General features: G+C 43.8%; 1 protein-coding gene across 3 annotated transcripts in view; it reads left to right on the top strand.

The window, feature by feature from the left end:
* The first annotated feature begins 656 nt into the window (after positions 1–656).
* The window catches only part of UBE4B (ubiquitination factor E4B), a 110,301-nt gene continuing 91,197 nt past the window's right edge, over positions 657–19,760 (top strand). Inside the window, exons 1-2 of one of the 3 annotated variants that reach the window (XM_060283291.1) lie at positions 660–1,028; positions 1,283–1,360. In XM_060283291.1, the coding sequence (XP_060139274.1) occupies positions 1,337–1,360 (24 nt within the window). In that variant the 5' untranslated portion in view covers positions 660–1,028; positions 1,283–1,336. Of the gene's footprint in view, positions 1,361–19,760 lie in introns of all 3 variants that reach the window. The other 2 variants (XM_030879009.2, XM_030879001.2) reach the window with 2 other exon arrangements.

Here is a 19,760-nt window from a genome sequence, read left to right as displayed (position 1 = left end):
TATCTCTCTAAAAGAACAAAGTGAAATGAAATGAAGTTCTGCTTGTGTTAAAGTTTTCTTCCAAATGGGCTTTCCTTGCGGAGGAGGAAGAGTCTACGTAGAAAGGTTTTGCAGAATGTGAGCGGTCAGGCTGGTAGAGAACGCGCATCGCAGAAAGGAGACGTTTTCCGTTTCTTTTAGTTCGTTTGGATGGCATCGTGGACAGTCGAGAGGCGTTTGTGAGCCGCTAAAGAGAAAAGCCTGGGAACAAGGGAGGCGCTGTGGGCCCGGGTCGCGGGCGGGAGTCCCCTTCTGGCCAATCTTCCCGTTGTCTGCAGGCCCCGTGCCCCGCGGCCTCCGCCATCGCCCGCCCACGTGGCCCTCCCGGGAACCTACCTGGGCCGGGCCCGCGCACCGCTCCCCGTGCCGTCGCCATGGCAACTCTCCGCCCCGCCCCCCGCGCTCGGCTGGTCCGCCGGCGGCCCCGCTCGCCCCTCCCCCCGCCCCGCGCGGCTGCCGGGGAGAGGGTGGGGCGGAGGCGGGAGGAGACTCAGGAGAGAGGAAATCGGCCGCGCGACGCCCGCGGCCCATTGGCTGCCTCGTCCTGGGGCCAGAAACCCCGCCTGTCTGACGGGGTCACGTGATCCCTTTCAAAGATGGCCGCCCTGTTGTTTTGATGAATAATACTTGGTGGGGCGAGGGGGTAAGAGTAGGGGTGGAGGGGTAGGAGGATTTACTCTTCCAGCCAGAACATCGCGAGTTCGGTCCTCCCCCTCCCCCTTGCCCAGGCTCCGGCGTGGAGGCGGGGCGTGGCCGGCCTGCTTTGGGAGGGGAGGAGCTTCTCTCCTCAGTGCTGGGCTCTGCCTGGGCGGCTCTGGGGTCGCCTTGCCTCGGGGCACCCACTCTGCAGTTGAACACTTCCCGCCAGGGGGAAAGGGTTGGAAGGAGAGCACGATCTGCTGGAGGAAGCGCAGCTGCCGCGCCACCACCACGAAGACACAGTAGGCTCCGGGCACGAGGAGAGCTGGAGACCGAGCTCCCTAGTCTGGGTAACCTGGGAAGCAGAGGGTAAAAAGTGGCGCCTTACGGTAACCCTGTAGCAGCAGCAGTGGCGGTCAAAGGAGGCTGCTCGTGGCGTAAGCAGCTGTAGGAGTCTCTGGGGCAATTGGAGTGACCGACGCCAAGGCATTTCACTGCCTCTCGTGTTCTTATTTTTTAACCTCTGACTATGCAGTTCTGAAACCTCCCCCATTCGGGGGACCAGACAGCCCGATAGACACCTTCCACTCTCCTCCCGCCCTAGTCTCAAAGAACAGAAGATCTCTCCTTAACGCCTTTCACCATTAAGAGGAAAGCGATGGAGGAGCTGAGCGCTGATGAGGTGAGGAGGTTGGGGGACACCTTGGGAGATTAGTTGGCAACTCTTTGGCGCTTTGGATAGGGTTGATATTGCGCCAGTGGTGCCTGGCCTTTGGGCAGGAATGGAGATGACATTTTCTGAGAATTAAATGAGTCCCTGAGAGGGTCTCCGGTTGTATTCTCTTGTATTCCTTTGCCTTCTTTTTCCATCCTGAACTCCATTTGCCTCTTTTCGAGTCTTCTTTTAGGGTCTAAAGAAGAGGAGAGCATACTGAGGCTTTCATTCTTTTCTTCAGGGTATTTAAGCAAAAAGGGCTAGATTTACATCAAGTTGTGTGTGTGTGTGTGTGTGTGTGTGTGTGTGTATACGCGCGCGCTCGCGCATGTGCGTGTGCGCGCGCTCGCCTTACTGCAGAGATCTAAAGAATAATTTTGGGAGGAATCATAATGTATAGGTGTATGTTTTTAAAGGATTTGAAATCCCAAGTATGTGTGGCATTTCACTGTATAAGTTAATTAAACATTACATATGTGTTTGGGGGTGGTCTACAGACAGATTCTTTGATATTTAACAAAATATGCATCTTCTCAATAGCTTCGTGAATTACAGTTAAATTCTAGCAATTTAACAGACCACTAATGGCTTCTGGTATACTCCTCTTTCATTATGCCTTTTTCTAGTTTTTGCCCCTTTCAAATTTGTGTTTTGCTGTAACAGACACTGAACAGGAAGCAAATGGAAGCAAATGACTTTGAAAATTCCTCCTATTATCATTTCTGAAAGGAGTCTTACAGATCCCCTTCTTGATGTTTTCAAGATTATTTAATAATAATAAGAAAAAGTGGCATTTAGGGTACCAGGATTTTCCTGTGACTCTGTTGACTTTTCCCTTCTTTTTTTTTTACAAATAGGGAGCTTCCCTTTCAGGACCCCTGCTGGCCTCATTCTCTTCCACCTACCATTTCTTCCACAGTTCATGTAAAACTTCTCTACAGTATTATGAAAGTAGTCATCTATCAGGTTGGTTGTACTGTAAAACTTCCATGCTTCAGTTTTAGCTGCAGAGCAGTCAGTATATTTACCTAGGGACTAAAATTCTCCAGAGATGAGGCAGGCAAGTGGTGGGTTAAGGGTCACGCAGAAAAGGAAGCAAATAATTTTGTTGGTTTTGATACCTGGCTTTTTGGAAAGTCAGGATTGCCCATTCTTTGTTACTGATTTTGTTTTCTAAATACATCAATAGTGTAATCTTAAATTAGAAGAATATTGAACAATTTCTTTGATTCAGGTAGGAACTATCAAGAGATCCTCTTAGAGGCACTTTGTTTTGTGTAGTTTTTTTAAAGTGCACCCCCTTTTTTCTTTAACATTAATGCTAGTGGATCATTTCTCTTAAGGCAGATAGTTTTTTAGTGAGTTTTTTACCTCCAGAAATTACTTTTTTTCTTGACATTCTTTAAATTGTTCCTGGTTTAGAAGTTTTTACATACTTGAGTTTTCACTAAGAAAACCATTAAAGCATACAGACCAGTTAAAGAACTGTATAATCTGAACTGTAGCTCTTCACTTTATCCAGTCCTTGAGGAAGGTATTAACTTTTTTTTTTTTACCATATATGGAACAAATATAATCATTGTGGAGGAGATAGACATTTTTCAAGGTCAACAAAATATTAAAATAAATGTGAAAAATTAAATTCACTAATACAAGATCAATATAAAATTATGTTCAACAAATTAGTTGGCCTGAACACAAAGGGACAGTTCAATAACTGGTAATTTTACTCTCAGCATAATCTAAAACAAATATTTTATGGGGAAGAAGCTTAAGTTTTTTTTAATCCATTTCCTGTAATTCTGGGATTAGGTGAACAGTTCTCAACAGAGACATTTCCAGAACTTTTGCCTTATTGTTACTCTATGGGTGGAAACTTGTGTCACAGATACGGTAGTTGACATTTATTTGGTTAGAAAATAATACATTTATATTATTGAAAACTCAAACATGTATCTCAGGGTGTAAACAATCAAGACATTGATCTTTCAATCTAAATTAGGAAATTAGGTATGACAGAGTGTCATATTTTAGCAAAATGAAAATATATGAGAATGTAGTCCATGGCAAATAGAGCCTGCTATAACCAGGGTAGTAGCTTTAGAAGATTTTACATTATGGGTACTTTTTGGTCCCTCTTATAGATCACCTTGAATTCTTGTACTTTTCTTCTCTTGTGCTTTCTCAGTAGAGTATTTCTTTAACTTCAGTGCTGTTTATATAGCACATTACAATGAGCCCTTTGCTGTATAGAGCAGATCCATGACTAAGTTTATTCTCTTCAGGAGCCTGCATTTCAAGGCGTCATTATTTACATTACATTCATTCTGTACCCTGCTCATGTGTTTTTGTTTGTTTGTTTGTTTTTTATACCAAAATGATGCTCTGAGTAGGGCAGGTATTTTAAACTGGTTTTCAACTATGGTGCTGATGTGTTTTCATTGAAATGATTTTCTTTCTTTTTTTTTTTTTTTTTTGCAAAATCTGTATGACCTAGTTCATCTTCAAGAGGGCTGGCTGGGATTCAGGGTGTGGTCAAGGTTTTAGAAGTTGTCTTCCTTCCCAAATGCAGAATATATGACCTTGGACATTTTAGCAGTGTTTTTTCAGTGGAAAGGGACCAACATTTATTAGCAGTCTTAGAAACCTGCTCTGTGCCAGGCATTTTACAACCATTGTCTCATTTGATAAAACAGTGCAGTCCAGCAGTTCCTTAAATTTTCCTTGTTTTATAGGTGAAGCATCTGAGAATTAGGTTAAGTCCATAGTGCCCTGGCTTAGAAGTGACAGAATTGGAATTCAAACCCAGGGTTCCTGATCTAAAAGCCCTTTTTACTGTATTTTACTGCCCAACAACTGCCAATAAATTCACCACAGCTTCTATATAAATATCCTACTAACATGGTTGATCTGCATAGTTTTTCTGTAAAAGTGTTGTTTTTTATGAATTCATTCATGATGTGATCAAGTTTCTAGTCTTTTTGGTGCTGACTCTCATCACACCCCTCCAAAATCATTCACTCAGCAAACATTTTTTAAAAAGATGCTGTTGGGGCTTCCCTGGTGGCGCAGTGGTTGAGAGTCCGCCTGCCGATGCAGGGGACACGGGTTCGTGCCCCGGTCCGGGAAGATCCCACATGCCGCGGAGCGGCTGGGCCCGTGAGCCATGGCCGCTGAGCCTGCGCGTCCGGAGCCTGTGCTCCGCAACGGGAGAGGCCACAACAGTGAGAGGCTTGCGTACCGCAAAAAAATAAAAATTAAAATTAAAAAAAAAAAAAAGATGCTGTTGCTTTGTGACCACCTAGAGGGGTGGGATAGGGAGGGTGGGAGGGAGACTCAAGAAGGAGGAGATATGGGGATGTATGTATATGTATAGCTGATTCACTTTGTTATAAAGCGGAAACTAACCCAACATTGTAAAGCAATTAAACTCCAATAAAGATGTTAAAACAAAAGATGCTGTGCATTTCCAGCAATGTGTTAGGTAGGTTAGGAGAAACACAGTCTTTTTCTTAAAGAAATTATTTAACTGGGGTTAGGGGATGGGTAGAGATAGAGATAGCTAGGAGTCCAGCAATTACAATACAGACAGGGTGCTAAGAGCTGTTGTGGACCTATGCACAAGACAGTAAGAAAAACAAGAAGGGAGCCCTGTTGGCTTAGCGTCTTAGCGAAAACTTTCAAGAAAAAGCGATGCTTATGCGAAGGGCTCTTGAAACCGGCTGTGAAACTGGGGAGCTCAGGAAACCACAAGAACTAGTGGGACTGGAGACAGGATTTGCCTGGGGGAGTGGCCGCAGGCAGACAGGCACCAGGTCTCCGAGGGTTTTCAGAAATGCTTAGGAGTTTGAACTTTCTCAGTAAGACTATCAGAAGCCTTTGAGGGATTTTAAGGGATTCGAAAGATAACTGGCAAGGGTGTCAAAGGTGGATAGGAAGAAGGTGGCTGCTGTTGCTATGGGAACCAAGGCAGTGGAGTCTCAAGCAAGGCCTTGGCAGTGGGAACGGAGGAGAGCAGACATCAGAAATATTGAGGATCTAAGTTAACCCACTTCTGATGATAAGTTTGATGTGAAAGAGGTGGACGCAGAGAAAGAAAGAAAAAGATGACTCCTTGGTTTCATTGGAGGAGAGAGAAGGAATTCCAGACAAGGAGCAGATTTTGGAGAAAGCAGATTTGTTCCTTTGGACCACTGAGAGATGAGCTGACATAGAGGCGCCAGCCCTGGCCTTTCTGCTCTTAACATCTCCATCTCTGACCTTTTCTTTCTTTGTAACAGGCCTCAGGACCTAAGCTCACTTTTTTTCCAGTAGATCATTGCTAACACGCACTTGATAACCAGGATTCTCCTTCCTCAAGCCTGGAAGGAGAGTGGGATGTTGCCTCCCAGGCCCCTTCTCACTCCTTTTTGTTCATTTTAGCCAAGAAACAGAGAATGGTAATGATAATAGTTGATATTTATGAAGCTCTTAATATGTGCTAAGCACTTAACTTGCTCAGCAAGGTTGGTACTAATAGCCCCGTTTTACAGATTTAAAAGTTGAGGCTGATAGAAATTAACTTGCCAAAAGGTGGACAACGAGGAAGTGGTAGAACCTGGATTCTAATCCAGAGTCTGATCCCAGAGTTCTTAATCCCTTTGCTAAACTACCTCCAAAATAGGAATAATCTCAGCCAGATGTAATGGTTGCAGCATTTTTATTGTCCCTCTTGAGATGGGAAGTGGAAGCCCTCGTTATTGCTAAGAGTGGAGCTTATCAAATAGCCCTCTACTCTTTTAGGGGAAAAAGACAGAAAGACTTCTGACAACGGGTCCTTGGGTCTTCAGGCCTGTGCTTGGCACAGAATGCATTTTCTCAGAAGGTACTTGTGGTGTGTCCAGGTGGAGAGAGCTTCTGTAGCAGCTCCTTCAGTGATACTTGCCATTTACTTGCTGCATGTCAGACACCACACGAGCCTTGCTTGCGTGGAGCTCCTTTCTAGTGGGAGGAGACGTGATAAACAAATACATACATATAAGATGTCATTTGGTGACAGTGCCACGGAGAAAAATAAAATAGGCTATAAAGGGATGGAGAGCAATGCGAGGAGTGTGTGCAATTTTAGGAGGCGACTTTCAATCAATTCTGAGGTGCCCCAACCTTTTTTTTTACTTCACATTTTCACATCTTTGAAATTGGGATGCTTCTTGGTGTAATCACGGTTGGCCACGTGGTAGTTGTGAAAGTTGTCATTTCCTGTTTATGTGTAAACCTGGTTATACCTGTTCATGTTGTTGTACCTTCAATTAAATGCTGTGCATGATAAATATAGTTGCTATTTTAAATGCCTCCCCCCAAATTACACTTTGATTAGCAGTGAAAGCATATGTTACTTTGTATGCAGAGAGAAATGGAAATAGCAGTGGGGTCTCAATTTGATATTAGTAAAGGAAACAAAGAAAATGTTGGTGAAAGAATGACCACAATTTCATATTTTATTGCAAAGCAGCAACCAAGTGCATTAGGGAGCCGTAGAAAGGCAGAAATCCACAAGTCTCTGAAGCTGTGTCACATTTTGAAATTGAACATACAGTTAGAAGGACTGCCTTTTACACCCAGGCAATGCAATTGAAGGTCAGAGACACTCCACCTTCTCAGAAAGAAATTTCAAAGCAATGAGAGGCTGGTGTAACTGATTACTACTCTGGCCTGGTCTGTTGTTAAGGTATTTTGTTGTGGTTTAATGGACAGTAGTTTTTTGTCTTGGTGGTGCAAAAAACAACGGTGCAGTTTACAGTCAGTGACATTTTGTATTTGATGACATATGGTATATGCCCAGCTTTGTTTTAGATCATGAGGATATATGAATGAACAATACAGGCAGAAATCCTTGCCTGCATGGGGCTTACATTCTGAATTATGTTTTTTTTAAAATTTATTAATTAATTAGTTTATTTGGCTGCGCCGGGTCTTAGTTGTGGCGTGTGGGATCTAGTTTCCTGACCAGGGATCGAACCCGGGCCCCCTGCATTGGGAGCGTGGAGTCTTAACCACTGGACCACCAGGGAAGTCCCTGATTTATGTTTTAAAAGAATCACTGTGGCTGCTGTGAAGAGAATAGATAAAGGGGGAAAGAGTGAAAATGGAGAGAAAGGTTAGGAGGCCAGTGCAGGAGTCCCAGGACCAGGGTTTGTAGTGGAGAAGGTGAGAAAAGGTCAGATAGAGGATGGTCAGATATTTTGTGGGTAGAGCCAATAGGATTGGGTGATGGGATGGATGTGGAGTGGAGTCAAGAATGGCCATCTGAGCTGGGATGTCATCGAGTGGACCGTTGTAACAGTTGAAATAGCACAACACGAAATAGCAGCTGCTTAAACCAGATAGATGTTTATTTCTCTCTAAATAGAAGTCTGGGTAGGAGGCTGGGGCTGCTGTGGCAGCTCCGCGCTCATTAGGGGCCCAGGCGCCTTCTGTCCTGTTGTACCAACTCTCCTAACGTATGGCATCCATCTTTTGGTCCACGTCTGTCTGCACTGTAGCCAGAGGGACGAGAGGAGAGGGGAAGGAGAAGGCATGCTCCTCGTTAATGGCACAGCTTGGAAGTTGCACAGATCACTCACTTCTGCTCACCTCCCATTGGCCAGAACCTAAGTCACGTGGCCACGGCTCCTGGCTGGGAAGCTGAGAACTGCAGTTCTTACTGGGTAGCTGTATGCTCATCTAAAAGCTCTCTCACGTTAGAAGGGGAGTACAGTCAAGGCTGTTCTGTTCAAACCCTTCTTCCGAAACCTAAAACACACGCTCTGCTTTCCTAAAGAGGCAACCTTCAGTTGAGTCCAGAATCTCTGGGTGATATACCATCCAGGAACCTTTAGATTAAAATGCAGGTTATCAGCTGCTGTTCCCTCCCCGCGCCCCCGCCCCACCATGTGATGTGGTGGAGTAGGATAGAATCATGGAAATAACTACCACTTCGAAAAGGGAAGAATGGGGAGTACAGATCCCTCACTGGTCCACAGCCATTGTCAGCTCCTGCCAGGCTGTGGTAGGGGGTCTCCCTGCCTTGGCAGTGGTGGGAGTTCCTGAATCAGTCCTTTGGGGCCAGGTCATTGGAGAATATCCCCTTCCTGGGGCTGAACAGTGTCTCCAGCTTGTTTCTTTCAGGAGCCTGAAGGAGTTGGCTTTTTCAACCCTACTTGATCCCCAAATTACCAGACTCTGAGCAAACTTAGACTAGACTGTGGACGTGCCTTAGGCAGACCTGTTTTCCCTTTTATCTCTGCAGGCAAATCGGCAAACTGCAGCTTGAGTCTGTCTCATTCTTGTGGAACTTCTTGCTTAAAGTGGCAAGAAGCCAATAGGCACCCAAATTCCGAATTGTTCAACCAGTTCCCCTAGAATTGTAGGCCGTGTAGGCATGCAGGCTATTTTCTGAGGTGTCACAGGTTTTACCAAACGTTTTATTGTGGCCTAACAAGGTTACCAGCCTTCCATCCTGCAATATCTGTGCCCATGCTGAGCCCTAAAACACTGCCATGTATTTATATTCTGTTTAGGTTGATTACTTCCAGGTTCCAAATTCTATATATTAGTTAAGGTATTGGTTTGATTGCTGCAGCAGAGATATCCAAAATAATAATGGTTTAAATAAGATAGAAGCTTATATTTCTTTTAAGTAAAAATCTGGGTAAGTGGTTGAGAGCCGGTTTAATAATTCCATGATCACTAGGGAGCCAGTTCTGTTTAGTGCTGTGTTATCCTCTGTATGAGGCATCTAGCTTGTAGTCCAAGATGGCTGCTCCAGTGCCTACACGCACATCTGCATTCCAGTTCTCAGGGACCAAAGGGGAGGACATGTTCCCGTCTGTCAAGGGCATGATCAGAGATGTCACACATCATTGCTTACACCTCCTTGGCCAGAACTTAGTCACGTGGCCATAACCAAATGCAAGGGTGGCTGAATGTATAGGAGGAGGAAGCAACTAGCTATCTCTACCACAGTGATGCCAAGAGTTTTAGCCTTCACAGTTTGAAAAATGGAGTTGTTCTGTACTGAGGTGGGGAACACTGAAAGAGGAGATTAGAGGGAGAAATTAAGCTGTTTTGGTCATATTCTTGTTATATTGTTTATTATTTGTCCACTTGGAGATGTTAAGTAGGTTGTTGGATGTATGTTGGGCTTGCAGTTCAGGAAGAAGGCTGGGGTTGGGGATACCAGTCAGGACGTTGTCAGTATATTTAAAATCATGAGAATGGACAGATGACCTAGGGAGTGAGCCTAGATAGAAGAGTGGAGGTCAGAGGACTGAGCCTTGAGCCTCTCCAGCATTTAGAGATGGGAAGGAAAGAGGACCCAGATGGCTTCACTGGTGGTGCAGTGGTTAAGAATCCACTTGCCAATGCAGGGGACACAGGTTCGAGCCCTGGTCCGGGAAGATCCCACATGCCGCGGAGCAGCTAAGCCTGTGCGCCACAACGACTGAGCCTGTGCTCTAGAGCCCGCAAGCCACAACTACTGAGCCTGTGTGCCTAGAGCCCGTGCTCTGCAACACGAGAAGCCACCCCGATGAGAAGCCCCTGCTCGCCATAACTAGAGAAAGCCCGGGCGCAGCAACAAAGACCCAACACAGCCAAAAATAAAATAAATAAAAATAAATTAATTAATAAAGAGAAAAAAAAAGAGGACCCAGAAAAGAACTGACAAGGGATAGCCACTGAGATAGAAGGAAAGACGAGAGCCTGGAGTTCTGGTGTCCAGGAGAAGAAAGTGTTTCATGACGGAGGGCAGTGTTCAGCTCTGTTGAATGCCAGTAAAGTAAATTAAAGGAAGACCAAGACTCAACGATGGGATTTGGCAACGTGGAGGTCATTAGTGACCTTAACAAGACCAATTTCATTGCTGAATAGGTTCAAGACAGAGTAAGACAGAACGGGATGGGAGAGTACATAGCTCAGAGTGAGGTGTCAGCTCCAGGGGTATACTGGGGAGCCATCCATACACTGTGAAGCCATGGGTTTAAAAAGTGGGAAGAAGATATTTGGCGAACATATCTATCTATCTATCTATTTATTTATTTATTTATGGCTGCGTTGGGGCTTTGTTGCTGCGTGCGGGCTTTCTCTAGTTGCGGCGAGCAGGGGCTACTCTTCGTTGCAGTGCGCGGGCTTCTCATTGCAGTGGCTTCTCTTGTTGCGGAGCACGGGCTTTAGGCGTGTGGGCTCAGTAGTTGTGTCTCACAGGTTCTAGAGCGCAGGCTCAGTAGTTGTGGCGCACGGGCTTAGTTGCTCCACGGCATGTGGGATCTTCCCGGACCAGGGGCTTGAACCTGTGTCCCCCGCATTGGCAGGCGGATTCTTAACCACTGTGCCACTAGGGAAGTCCCAGAACATATCCTTTTAAATTTTATCTTTTACCATTTCCTATTATGATCACTAATTCCTTTATTCATTCAATAAATATTTACTCTTTACTCTGTTCCTCTCTTTCCCGAGGTAGGAAGTAAAGGTGTGGAGATAGATTTGTATATTATTCCTAGCAGGGTGTTTGGGGCCTGAAGAGTTCCAAGTGTAAATTTTGAACCATAATCTGGGCACACTGAATCATACTACAGTTAATCTTTAGAACATTTAAGAAAGAGTGGCAAATAGGTATATGATAAAATATTAATTTTGTTTGTGTAGTTTCAGCAAATATATGTGGAATGTTTACTCTCTGCTGGGTATTGGGGGTACATGTGTGGAGATACCGTCTCAAATATGAGTGAGACCTGGTCTTCACCTTCAGTGAGCTCGTACTGCAATGGGGAGACAGGAACACAGCCAACTCCAAGTAGAGTTCAAGGGCTGAAATAGATATTTAAGTAAAGGAGTACAGTTGATGGAGCAGTGAATCCTGACTGGGGAAATCTGGGAAGGGCTCTGGGAGGACTTGAGTTAGTCTGTAAAGATGATCAGAATTTTTGACATTAGAAAAATCTGTGGTGAGGATAAATGTTTCAGTTATTTCTTACTCTGGGCAAACTCTGTTACATTCACTCTTTGAAATTGATCGTAAAATTTTTAGAAGCACTGAAGAAGCATTGGAGATGGTGAAAAAATCTCTGATATTGGTGGGTGTTTGTGGGTCTGAAAGGTTTTGCCATGTGATTATCGAGCACAGCCAACTGTGTAACCCCAAACGCTCCTAAACCAGTAAGTGAGCAGAAGCTGGAGGAGGAGGAGTTGAGGAGAAATAGGAAGAACAGAAAAGGTGTTTCATTAAAATCGCTTCTCCTATCCTGATATTAATCACACTGGTTGGAATTGTCTATTTGTTTGGCGTATCTCCTACTGCAGCATAAGCCCTGATTATTCTTGTTTTCACTGTTTTTTATCCATCTCTTAGCACGGGGCTTGACACAGGGTGCCCCACGGTAAATAGCGGCTGAGTTCACGAATTGACTACAAGGCGTCTTTCCGTGACTCCCGGTTCTTGTGCTGCAATCGTTTTTTGTTTTGTTTTTGCTGTTACTATGTAAAATTACATTAGTTAGGTTAAGGTAGGCACTGGAAAGAAACATTATTGTCAGAGCTGTAATTCAGAGTCAGATGTACCTGGGTTTTAGGTGGACCAACCAGTTGGATGACCCCGGGCAAAGTACTTTCTGAGCCTCAGTTTCCTCACTTGTAAAATGGGGGTCTGCATACCTATCCGTGGCATTGTTCTTCATATTAATTGCAGTGATACATAAAGTGCTGAGTACAGTGCCCTGGCAGAGCATGTAGGGACATATTAGCTCTCATATGTCCCTTCCTGGGACAAATTAGCTCTCTTTTCCAGAGTAAGATTAAGTTGTACATGGTAAGAATTTTAGTTGGTGCTTATATAGCACCTCCCGAGCCCTTTGCACATAACAATGCGGAGAGCATAAAAGGAGTTCTCTTACCTGTTAAGGTAGCAAACAGGCTGGGGCTTGTGTGAAAGGTTGGGCTGGAATCCTCTCCCCCAGCCCCTTAAGCTTCCTAAAGTCTCTTCTCACCCAGCTGCCATCTTTTGTGTGAAGCCACAGTGTTATCACTTGGCACACCTCCTCTTCCTTTTTCCTAAAATCTGGAGTGATCAGGTGCCCTGCATGTACTAAAGGGGTGAAGGAAGAGCGAGGAAGTGTGAAAGGAGGGGAACTGTGCAGACAGGAGAAACACGCTGCGTATCAGGACCAAAACCCAAAACACGAGGTGATTCAGTCTGCTCAAGTCAGATGACGTGTTTTGTCTTCTGAAGGGACTGTCCCCTCCTGCAGGGCTGGAGAAGGAGAATCTCTGAATGGGATGACACTGTGCGAACTGCTTACCAGCTGCCGTATCTTTAGCATCATTTGAAAACAGTAGTCAGGCTGGGCAAAGAGCTCTCTTTTGGGTCCTAGTATTGAGAATATCTGGCCTTGACTTAATTAACTTTCTAATTAAACTTTGTGAAATATATTCAGTGCACATTGTTTCTTTGCTCCCTGTCAGTGTTTGGCATAGATTCTAGATGTGTAATAGTGTCATGGTAATTAGTTAAATTTTCTGCCTAGATGAGATGGCCCTTTGCTTTTATGGGTCTTTTTGGGAGCTGAACTCCTCGGATTTCCAAACAAATCATCATGCACATCTGTCATCTGCCAGGCACTCTTCTAGGGTCATATTAGGTCAGGGTCTTTGGTCAGACCTCTGTCTATACTTGTCACCAGGGCTGGCTTCGCGGACATGTGACCTGCAGTCAGAAGTGCCCCACACTTGGTCGAATGCTCTGCTGTTGCTGTCTTGAAATTTTTAATACATTTGAGAAAGAGGCCCTGCATTTTTATTAGGCCCCAGGCCCCACAAATCCTGTAGCTGGTCCTCGTTTGTCACTGACTTTCTCTGTACAGGTGGGTATATGTCTGGAGAGCGTTTGGTTAGAACCAAGCTTATAGAAAACCGTATGAAAGCTCATCAAAGACCAATGTTCAGGTTTTAATGGAAAAAATATTGATATGTGTCTGACTCTAATGCCATGTCATTAAGAGAATTTCTTGAAATTTTTAACAAGTTTCTACTTATACACAATATTGAATCTTTGGATAACTCATTAAACTTCATCAAATAGATTCACTTTTTTTTTGTGTGTGTGTGTATTTTTTTTTACGCGGGCCTCTCACTGTTGTGACCTCTCCCATTGCGGAGACAGGCTTCGGACGCGCAGGCTCAGCGGCCATGGCTCACGGGACCAGCCGCTCCACGGCATGTGGGATCTTCTCCGACCGGGGCACGAACCCGCGTCCCCTGCATCGGCAGGCGGACTCTCAACCACTGCGCCACCAGGGAAGCCCAGATTCACTTTTTTTTTAATCAATATTTTTACATAGAGGCATTTACGTCCATATTATCGTTTTCATGTTGCATATCTTATTTCTCCAATCTCAATGAAACCTCTTTTGTATTTTATCAAATACATTGGTCATATTTTTATAGTATAAACACTTGTTTTCATGAATTATGGATTGTTGTATTTAAAACTATAACTCGTGTTTTAAAATTTAAAAAATTTTTGATTAAAAAGTGTTGTCCAACAGCTAGTTTTCTATATTATTGGTGCTTATCTGTAAATACTTCTTTGTGCTGGCCAATCAGGTATTATGATTGACCCAAAATAATCATATACAGATTTCTCATTTTCAAAAATAATAAAGTACATTTAATGTTAGAGATGGAAAAATTCTGTATATATGAATGCCCTGGTGGGAAAAACTTATTTCTGAGAGGGAAATGAAAATTGGTGGAAAATTTAAAAATATCTAGCAACCTTTATAATCTACTGAGTAGAACTTTTTATGTGTGATTTAATTTACCCATAAAATTATCCTGTTTAGGCTATTGAGGGATATGAATATTTAGAAAAAAGCAGGTAGTAAAGTTTTTTTTTTTTTTGGCCACGCCATGCGCATGTGGGATTTTAGTTCCCCAACCAGGGATCGAACCTGTGTCCCCTGCAGTGGAAGTGCGGAGTCTTAACCACTGGACCGCCAGGGAAGTCCCTTTTATTTTTTTAAAATTAATTAGTTAATTAATTTAAAAAAATTTTGAGGCAAGATGAAGGAAGAATTTTAAATGCGAAAAAGCAATAGCAAAACACTTTTACCTTACTGTATATAGATCTCCCAGAGGAATTTACACTTTGGTTTCAGCAATAATTATTTTGTGGGCCAGTTAAAAAATGTTAACTTTCAATCTACACAGAGAAAAAAATGTATAGCCCCTTTGAGCTTTGAACATCAGTTATGTAGAGTAGATGTTTAGAGTGTCATTTACGACATTTTTGTTTTAGGATGCTACCGTATGACAGCATATATATGTTTATGTTTGGTGAACATTAATTAATTAATTAGCTTTCCACTTTTATGTTAGTTAACCTTTTAGTTATGATAAATACAGACCAGACATCATTTCCGTGGAGTTCCATCACAGGAGTGCCCAATTTTTTTTCTTTCAAGGCCAACTTGGGGCAGATGGGTTGGTCATCTGCAGGGGCTTTTGTGTGTTTGTTCTTCTTTACTTTGTATAAATGTCCTCACACTCGAATAGTTTGGTGATTTCTGGTCTAGGGAAATGCGGATAAAGCAGTCTTTTGCCTTGAGATGTTATGATTAGAATGGCTTGTGAGTGGGAGAATTTTAGTGAATGCCAAGTGGAAAATATGCTTGTGCAAGTGTCCCATTAGACACCTCTTAGTCTTTTTTTTTGGTAAGTTTTTTTAAATTAAATTTGTTTATTTAATTTTGGCTGCATTGGGTCTTCGTTGCTGTGTGTGGGCTTTCTCTAGTTGTGGCAAGTGGGGGCTACTCTGTTGCGGTGCGCGGGCTTCTCATTGTGGTGGCTTCTCTTGTTGCAGAGCACGGACTTTTTGGGAAGTCCCTCTTTGTCTTTCTTGATGTTAATGTGGACAGGTAACAAAGCACATTGACCCGTACTGGAACGAGATATTTATATGAAAGTATTGCCATTTCTGTTTTTAAAAAGGGCTGAGTGGCATTTGGGATGATGCTTAACCTGTAGGAGGAACTTAAACATTAATGATCCATGTTAGGAAGGAAACCTTTATTCATATCAAGAATATGATGGGGCTTCCCTGGTGGCGCAGTGGTTGAGAGTCCACCTGCTGATGCAGGGGACACGGGTTCGTGCCCCGGCCCGGGAGGATCCCACATGCCGCGGAGCGGCTGGGCCCGTGAGCCATGGCCGCTGAGCCTGCGCGTCCGGAGCCTGTGCTCCGCAACAGGAGAGGCCACAACAGTGAGAGGCCCGCGTACCGCCAAAAAAAAAAAAAAATATATATATATATGGACAGGAAATGGCCAGAAGTCAGTGTTTTCTCCCTCTGAAAGAGCCCACTTTCCCCAGCCCTGCTATATAGATCTGCTAGAATATTGGCGTTGGAGTGTTCAGAGTTGGTGTGAATGTAGACCTTTGGTAGAGATTAGAGAAAACGCACGAACCCTGCCCCAGAAGAATTTACACTTTTGTTTCAGCAATAATTATTTTGTGAGTCAATTTAAAAACTCTTTCCTCATAGCTGGGCTTCAGGAAATTCTTTAAAATGTCTAATACTGCCTGTTTCACTCGGTCATTCTTAAGTGACCAGGAACCATTCTGTGAGAGAGTGTCAGAAGTAGCTGCTACTTGGTCTGTAGGCTCTTCTCGTCTGTTTAAGGGCCACCAGGGAAGCCCTGTAAGAATCATTTTTTAAAAATCAGATCTAGTTAAAATGATCCTACCCTCAGGCTGTTTCTCTGCTCTATAATGTTAGGCTCTTGATTCTAGTGGTTTCTCCTAGTTTCACAGTCGGCTAATAGATCCGATGTTTTTCACAGATCTGATATAGCTGTGCTGTTTATTCATACCGTTTGGGTGAAACAGAGCCCTGAGCCAAAGGAAAACAGCGTCTGAGCCTAAAAGGGAGGTGGACAGAGCAAAAGGATGGTGGAAACCTGGAGGCTGAAGCTACAAAAACACAATGACTGTTTACTGTGTGTCAGGTGGGCGCTTGGTTTGTTCAGCAGATATCTACCGAGTGCTCTCTGCTGTAGGCATTGCTGTCGTTGCTTGGGCTGTGGCGGTGAGCACGATAGGCCAGATCCCTGCTCTCCTTGTGCGGCGCCGCGGGGAGGTAGGCCATACGCCCATAAAGAGAGACCAGCCCACGTAATGTGTTGCGTTACCTTAATCTCTGATGACTGTCTTGCAAGATGAGTGATATTTATATCATCACCTGCTTCCAAATGGGGAAACCAAGACCCAGAGAGGTAACACAGCTGGAAATGGGTACAGCTGGGATTTTGACCCAGAGCTGGCCCCAGGAGAGCTCGTCCGTCCCGTTGAAGGCCGTGAAGACGGCACCTGGCGCAGCAATCGCTCACCCACTGCGCTCGGTCTCTTGTTTTACTTCCTCTTTTTTTTCCCCCTTGTTTTACTTTCAAGCGGAATGCTTTTTTAAAAAAATTGCTCTAATATCAAATGTTGATGAAGAGTCTAGAATAAGTATTGTTATAAGCCGTTTATTATTTTAATTTGAAGTAATACTATTAACTAATATTTTCAGTGTTACAGGGTGACTCAAGAAAGTACTTTGGATAATCAGGCAGCTTATGCCTTTGGTTCTTAGCCCTCTCCCTCTGGCAGAACGTGCTTAGGCACATACCTAACACATACCCAGGGTTCTCCATACTATTGATCAGATGCAGAAAGTATTGACATCAGTCATTTTTGTTGGACTTTATAAAACTCCATGTAATGAAAAACCCTGTAATCACTGCCCGGCATTGGAGAATTACTAAGGGTCAAACCTTTTTTCTCCCTGAGACAAAACAGTTTATAGTCTCTTTTCTAATGACAATAAAATCATTTCTTTATCGTGAGCCAGACTTTGGGGTTGGTGGTTAGACTAGTTACGTAGGTGTGAGTGTCCTATGGTAAAGCAGCCAGGGTAGTAGAGTTCAAAAGACAGTTAGTTTGAAAATTGTGTATTTTGCCAGCGACTGCTGGAACTTGGCCTCTGTAAGAATTTTGTACTTTATTTTTGAGAGATTTACTCAACTAGAAAAGTACTCATGGAGGAAGTCGGATAACTTACCTTGTCTGCATTCCTTTCGCAGCGAAGGGAAGGGGAGCCTGGCAGGCAACTGAGTGGATGTGGGTAAAGACAGGCGCTGGAATAGAGGGGGCACCAGCCCAGGGGTGCTGAACGCAGGACAGTGAGACAGATAGCAAGTGACCACGAAATGGTCGTGTCCAAACCAGGACTCTTCCGAGAGCGGAAGGGGCTCTGTTAAAATTAGACAGGAGCACCTGGAGTGCACTGCTGGGATCCATGGTCCCCCTGCTGTGTGTGACACGTTTGGGCTGGGGAGGAGTGTTTGGGAAAAGCACTGATGCTTTAAGGTTTTAATCTGGGAGTCAGTCGTGAATGTGGTCATCATATCCTTTGGAGAGGAAATGCAGTAGAGAAAGCAGGCTTCTTGTAGCTTTGAGTAAACATTTATTGAGTTGGGTGGGTAATCTGGAAAGAGAAGCAGAAAATGATTGGAAGACAGATTGCAGAGGTGACATGACTGGTCTACTGTTGTCTCTCTCTGCTGTGCTTTGTGTGTCCTGTGGCAGGTTTCAGCTGATAGGAGGGCTTGGTCCTTTATTTGGAGTATGGGATCTGGGCTCGTTGAGCTGTTAAATTCATGTGTTACAACTTACAGTGCACAGTCACAGGAATGCGGCCAGCTGTCTGTTCCTTTCTTCTGATACCTCCCTTTTATGACTTGCCATTAAAGGAAAGATAGAGAACTGCAGATTCTACAATTAAATGTACTTTAGGTTCATTGTATTATGAGGCAAAAATAAAAATAGGAAACAGAAGGTAGAAGCAAAATCTTTGCTCAGAACCTCACCAGCCAGGGGTACCTGTCGTTTACATTCTGGTGTATATACTTGCTTCCACTATTCCACTATTTTTTCTAGGTTAGTATTTTCCCCCCACAACTAAACCTTCTAACATATTTTTTTTTGTCCCTCTAGAGTCATAGATTTTTGGAAATTGATTTTAGAAATTTTTCTAACCTACCCTCTTCGTTTAAAATTATTTTTTTCTGATTATAAATTCAGTAGTATAGATTCACTGAATTCTGCATGATTCATTGTCGAAGACTTCCATAATCAGGAATAAAGAGAAAAGCAAGAATTACCTGTAAACCTGTTATCCAGAGAGAACCATTGTTAATTTGGCGGGGGGATTGCCTTCCCAGATTTTCTCAGTGTGTATATACTTTGCATACTCTGCTGTTTCCTACCTTTGTACCTCTGCTCTATCTAGCGTCCTCCCTCTTGAACATTACAAGTTTTGATTAATAAAATGTCCAGTTCACTCTGGTTCGAAAAACAAGATGCCACCTCTAGCCCTGCATTCCCCTCTTGCTGTCACTTGATCCCTTGGCTCTGCTTTCACAGACTAGGCTCTTACAAGGGTAGATCTCTTATCCCCACTCATTTTTCAGTCCCCCCTCCTTTCCTGTGCTTTTTGGGGAGGCTTTTTCCTTCATCTTTCCACTTAGATTGCTCTTGCTAAGACCACCTGATTGACAAATCCCTTGGCACTTTTCAGAATGTGTTATTTAACCTCTCTTTGGATTTTGACCATGGTGACCACTTCTTCTTTTCAAAGTCTCTTCCTTTGGATATCATGGGGATACAGCTTTTCTTGACTTCTTTCTTTCTTTTCTGTCTCTATCACAGACTGCTCTTTCCTGTATACCTTAAATGATGATGTTTCTCAGGATTCTACTCTCGAATCCCTTCATTCCCTACCTTCAAGGTATATCTGGTGAATGAATGAATGCATGCACGAATGAATACCCTTTTACTAGGCCTTCACTTATTTATTCTCCAGGTACTTATTTAATGCTCCTGTGGTCCATGCTCGATTCTGCAGGCCTCAGGAGATGGATGTGAACTAGATAGCAAATTTCTGCTCTTGGTACCTAGAGTTATCTGCCATGTAAGTGTTGGTACTGATGACTTGCAAGTTCGTATCTCCTGTCTGCGATCTGGACCCAGATCTCCAGCTGCCCCAGCCTGGCAGACAGTGAGGGTGCGTGTCTTCTCAGCAGCTATACTTCTACACACGGCTCTGCTTTGGGGTATCACTGGAGGGCCACTAAAACTTGCTTCAGCTCAGTGCTCACTAGGAGATCTGTTGAGGGCACATGTTTATGGGGGATCGAGTGAAGGATATGCAGCCCATTCATTCCCTGAGAAAGTGCTTTTTAATCTGTTCTGAGTCAGGGACCTCTTTACAAATCTTATGAAAACTGGAGATCCTCGTGACCCTCAGATTTTGAAT

The sequence above is a fragment of the Globicephala melas genome, chromosome 1 (genome assembly GCF_963455315.2).
Source record: "Globicephala melas chromosome 1, mGloMel1.2, whole genome shotgun sequence".
Classification (NCBI taxonomy): domain Eukaryota; kingdom Metazoa; phylum Chordata; class Mammalia; order Artiodactyla; family Delphinidae; genus Globicephala; species Globicephala melas.
This window is presented reverse-complemented; position numbering and strand designations above follow the sequence as displayed.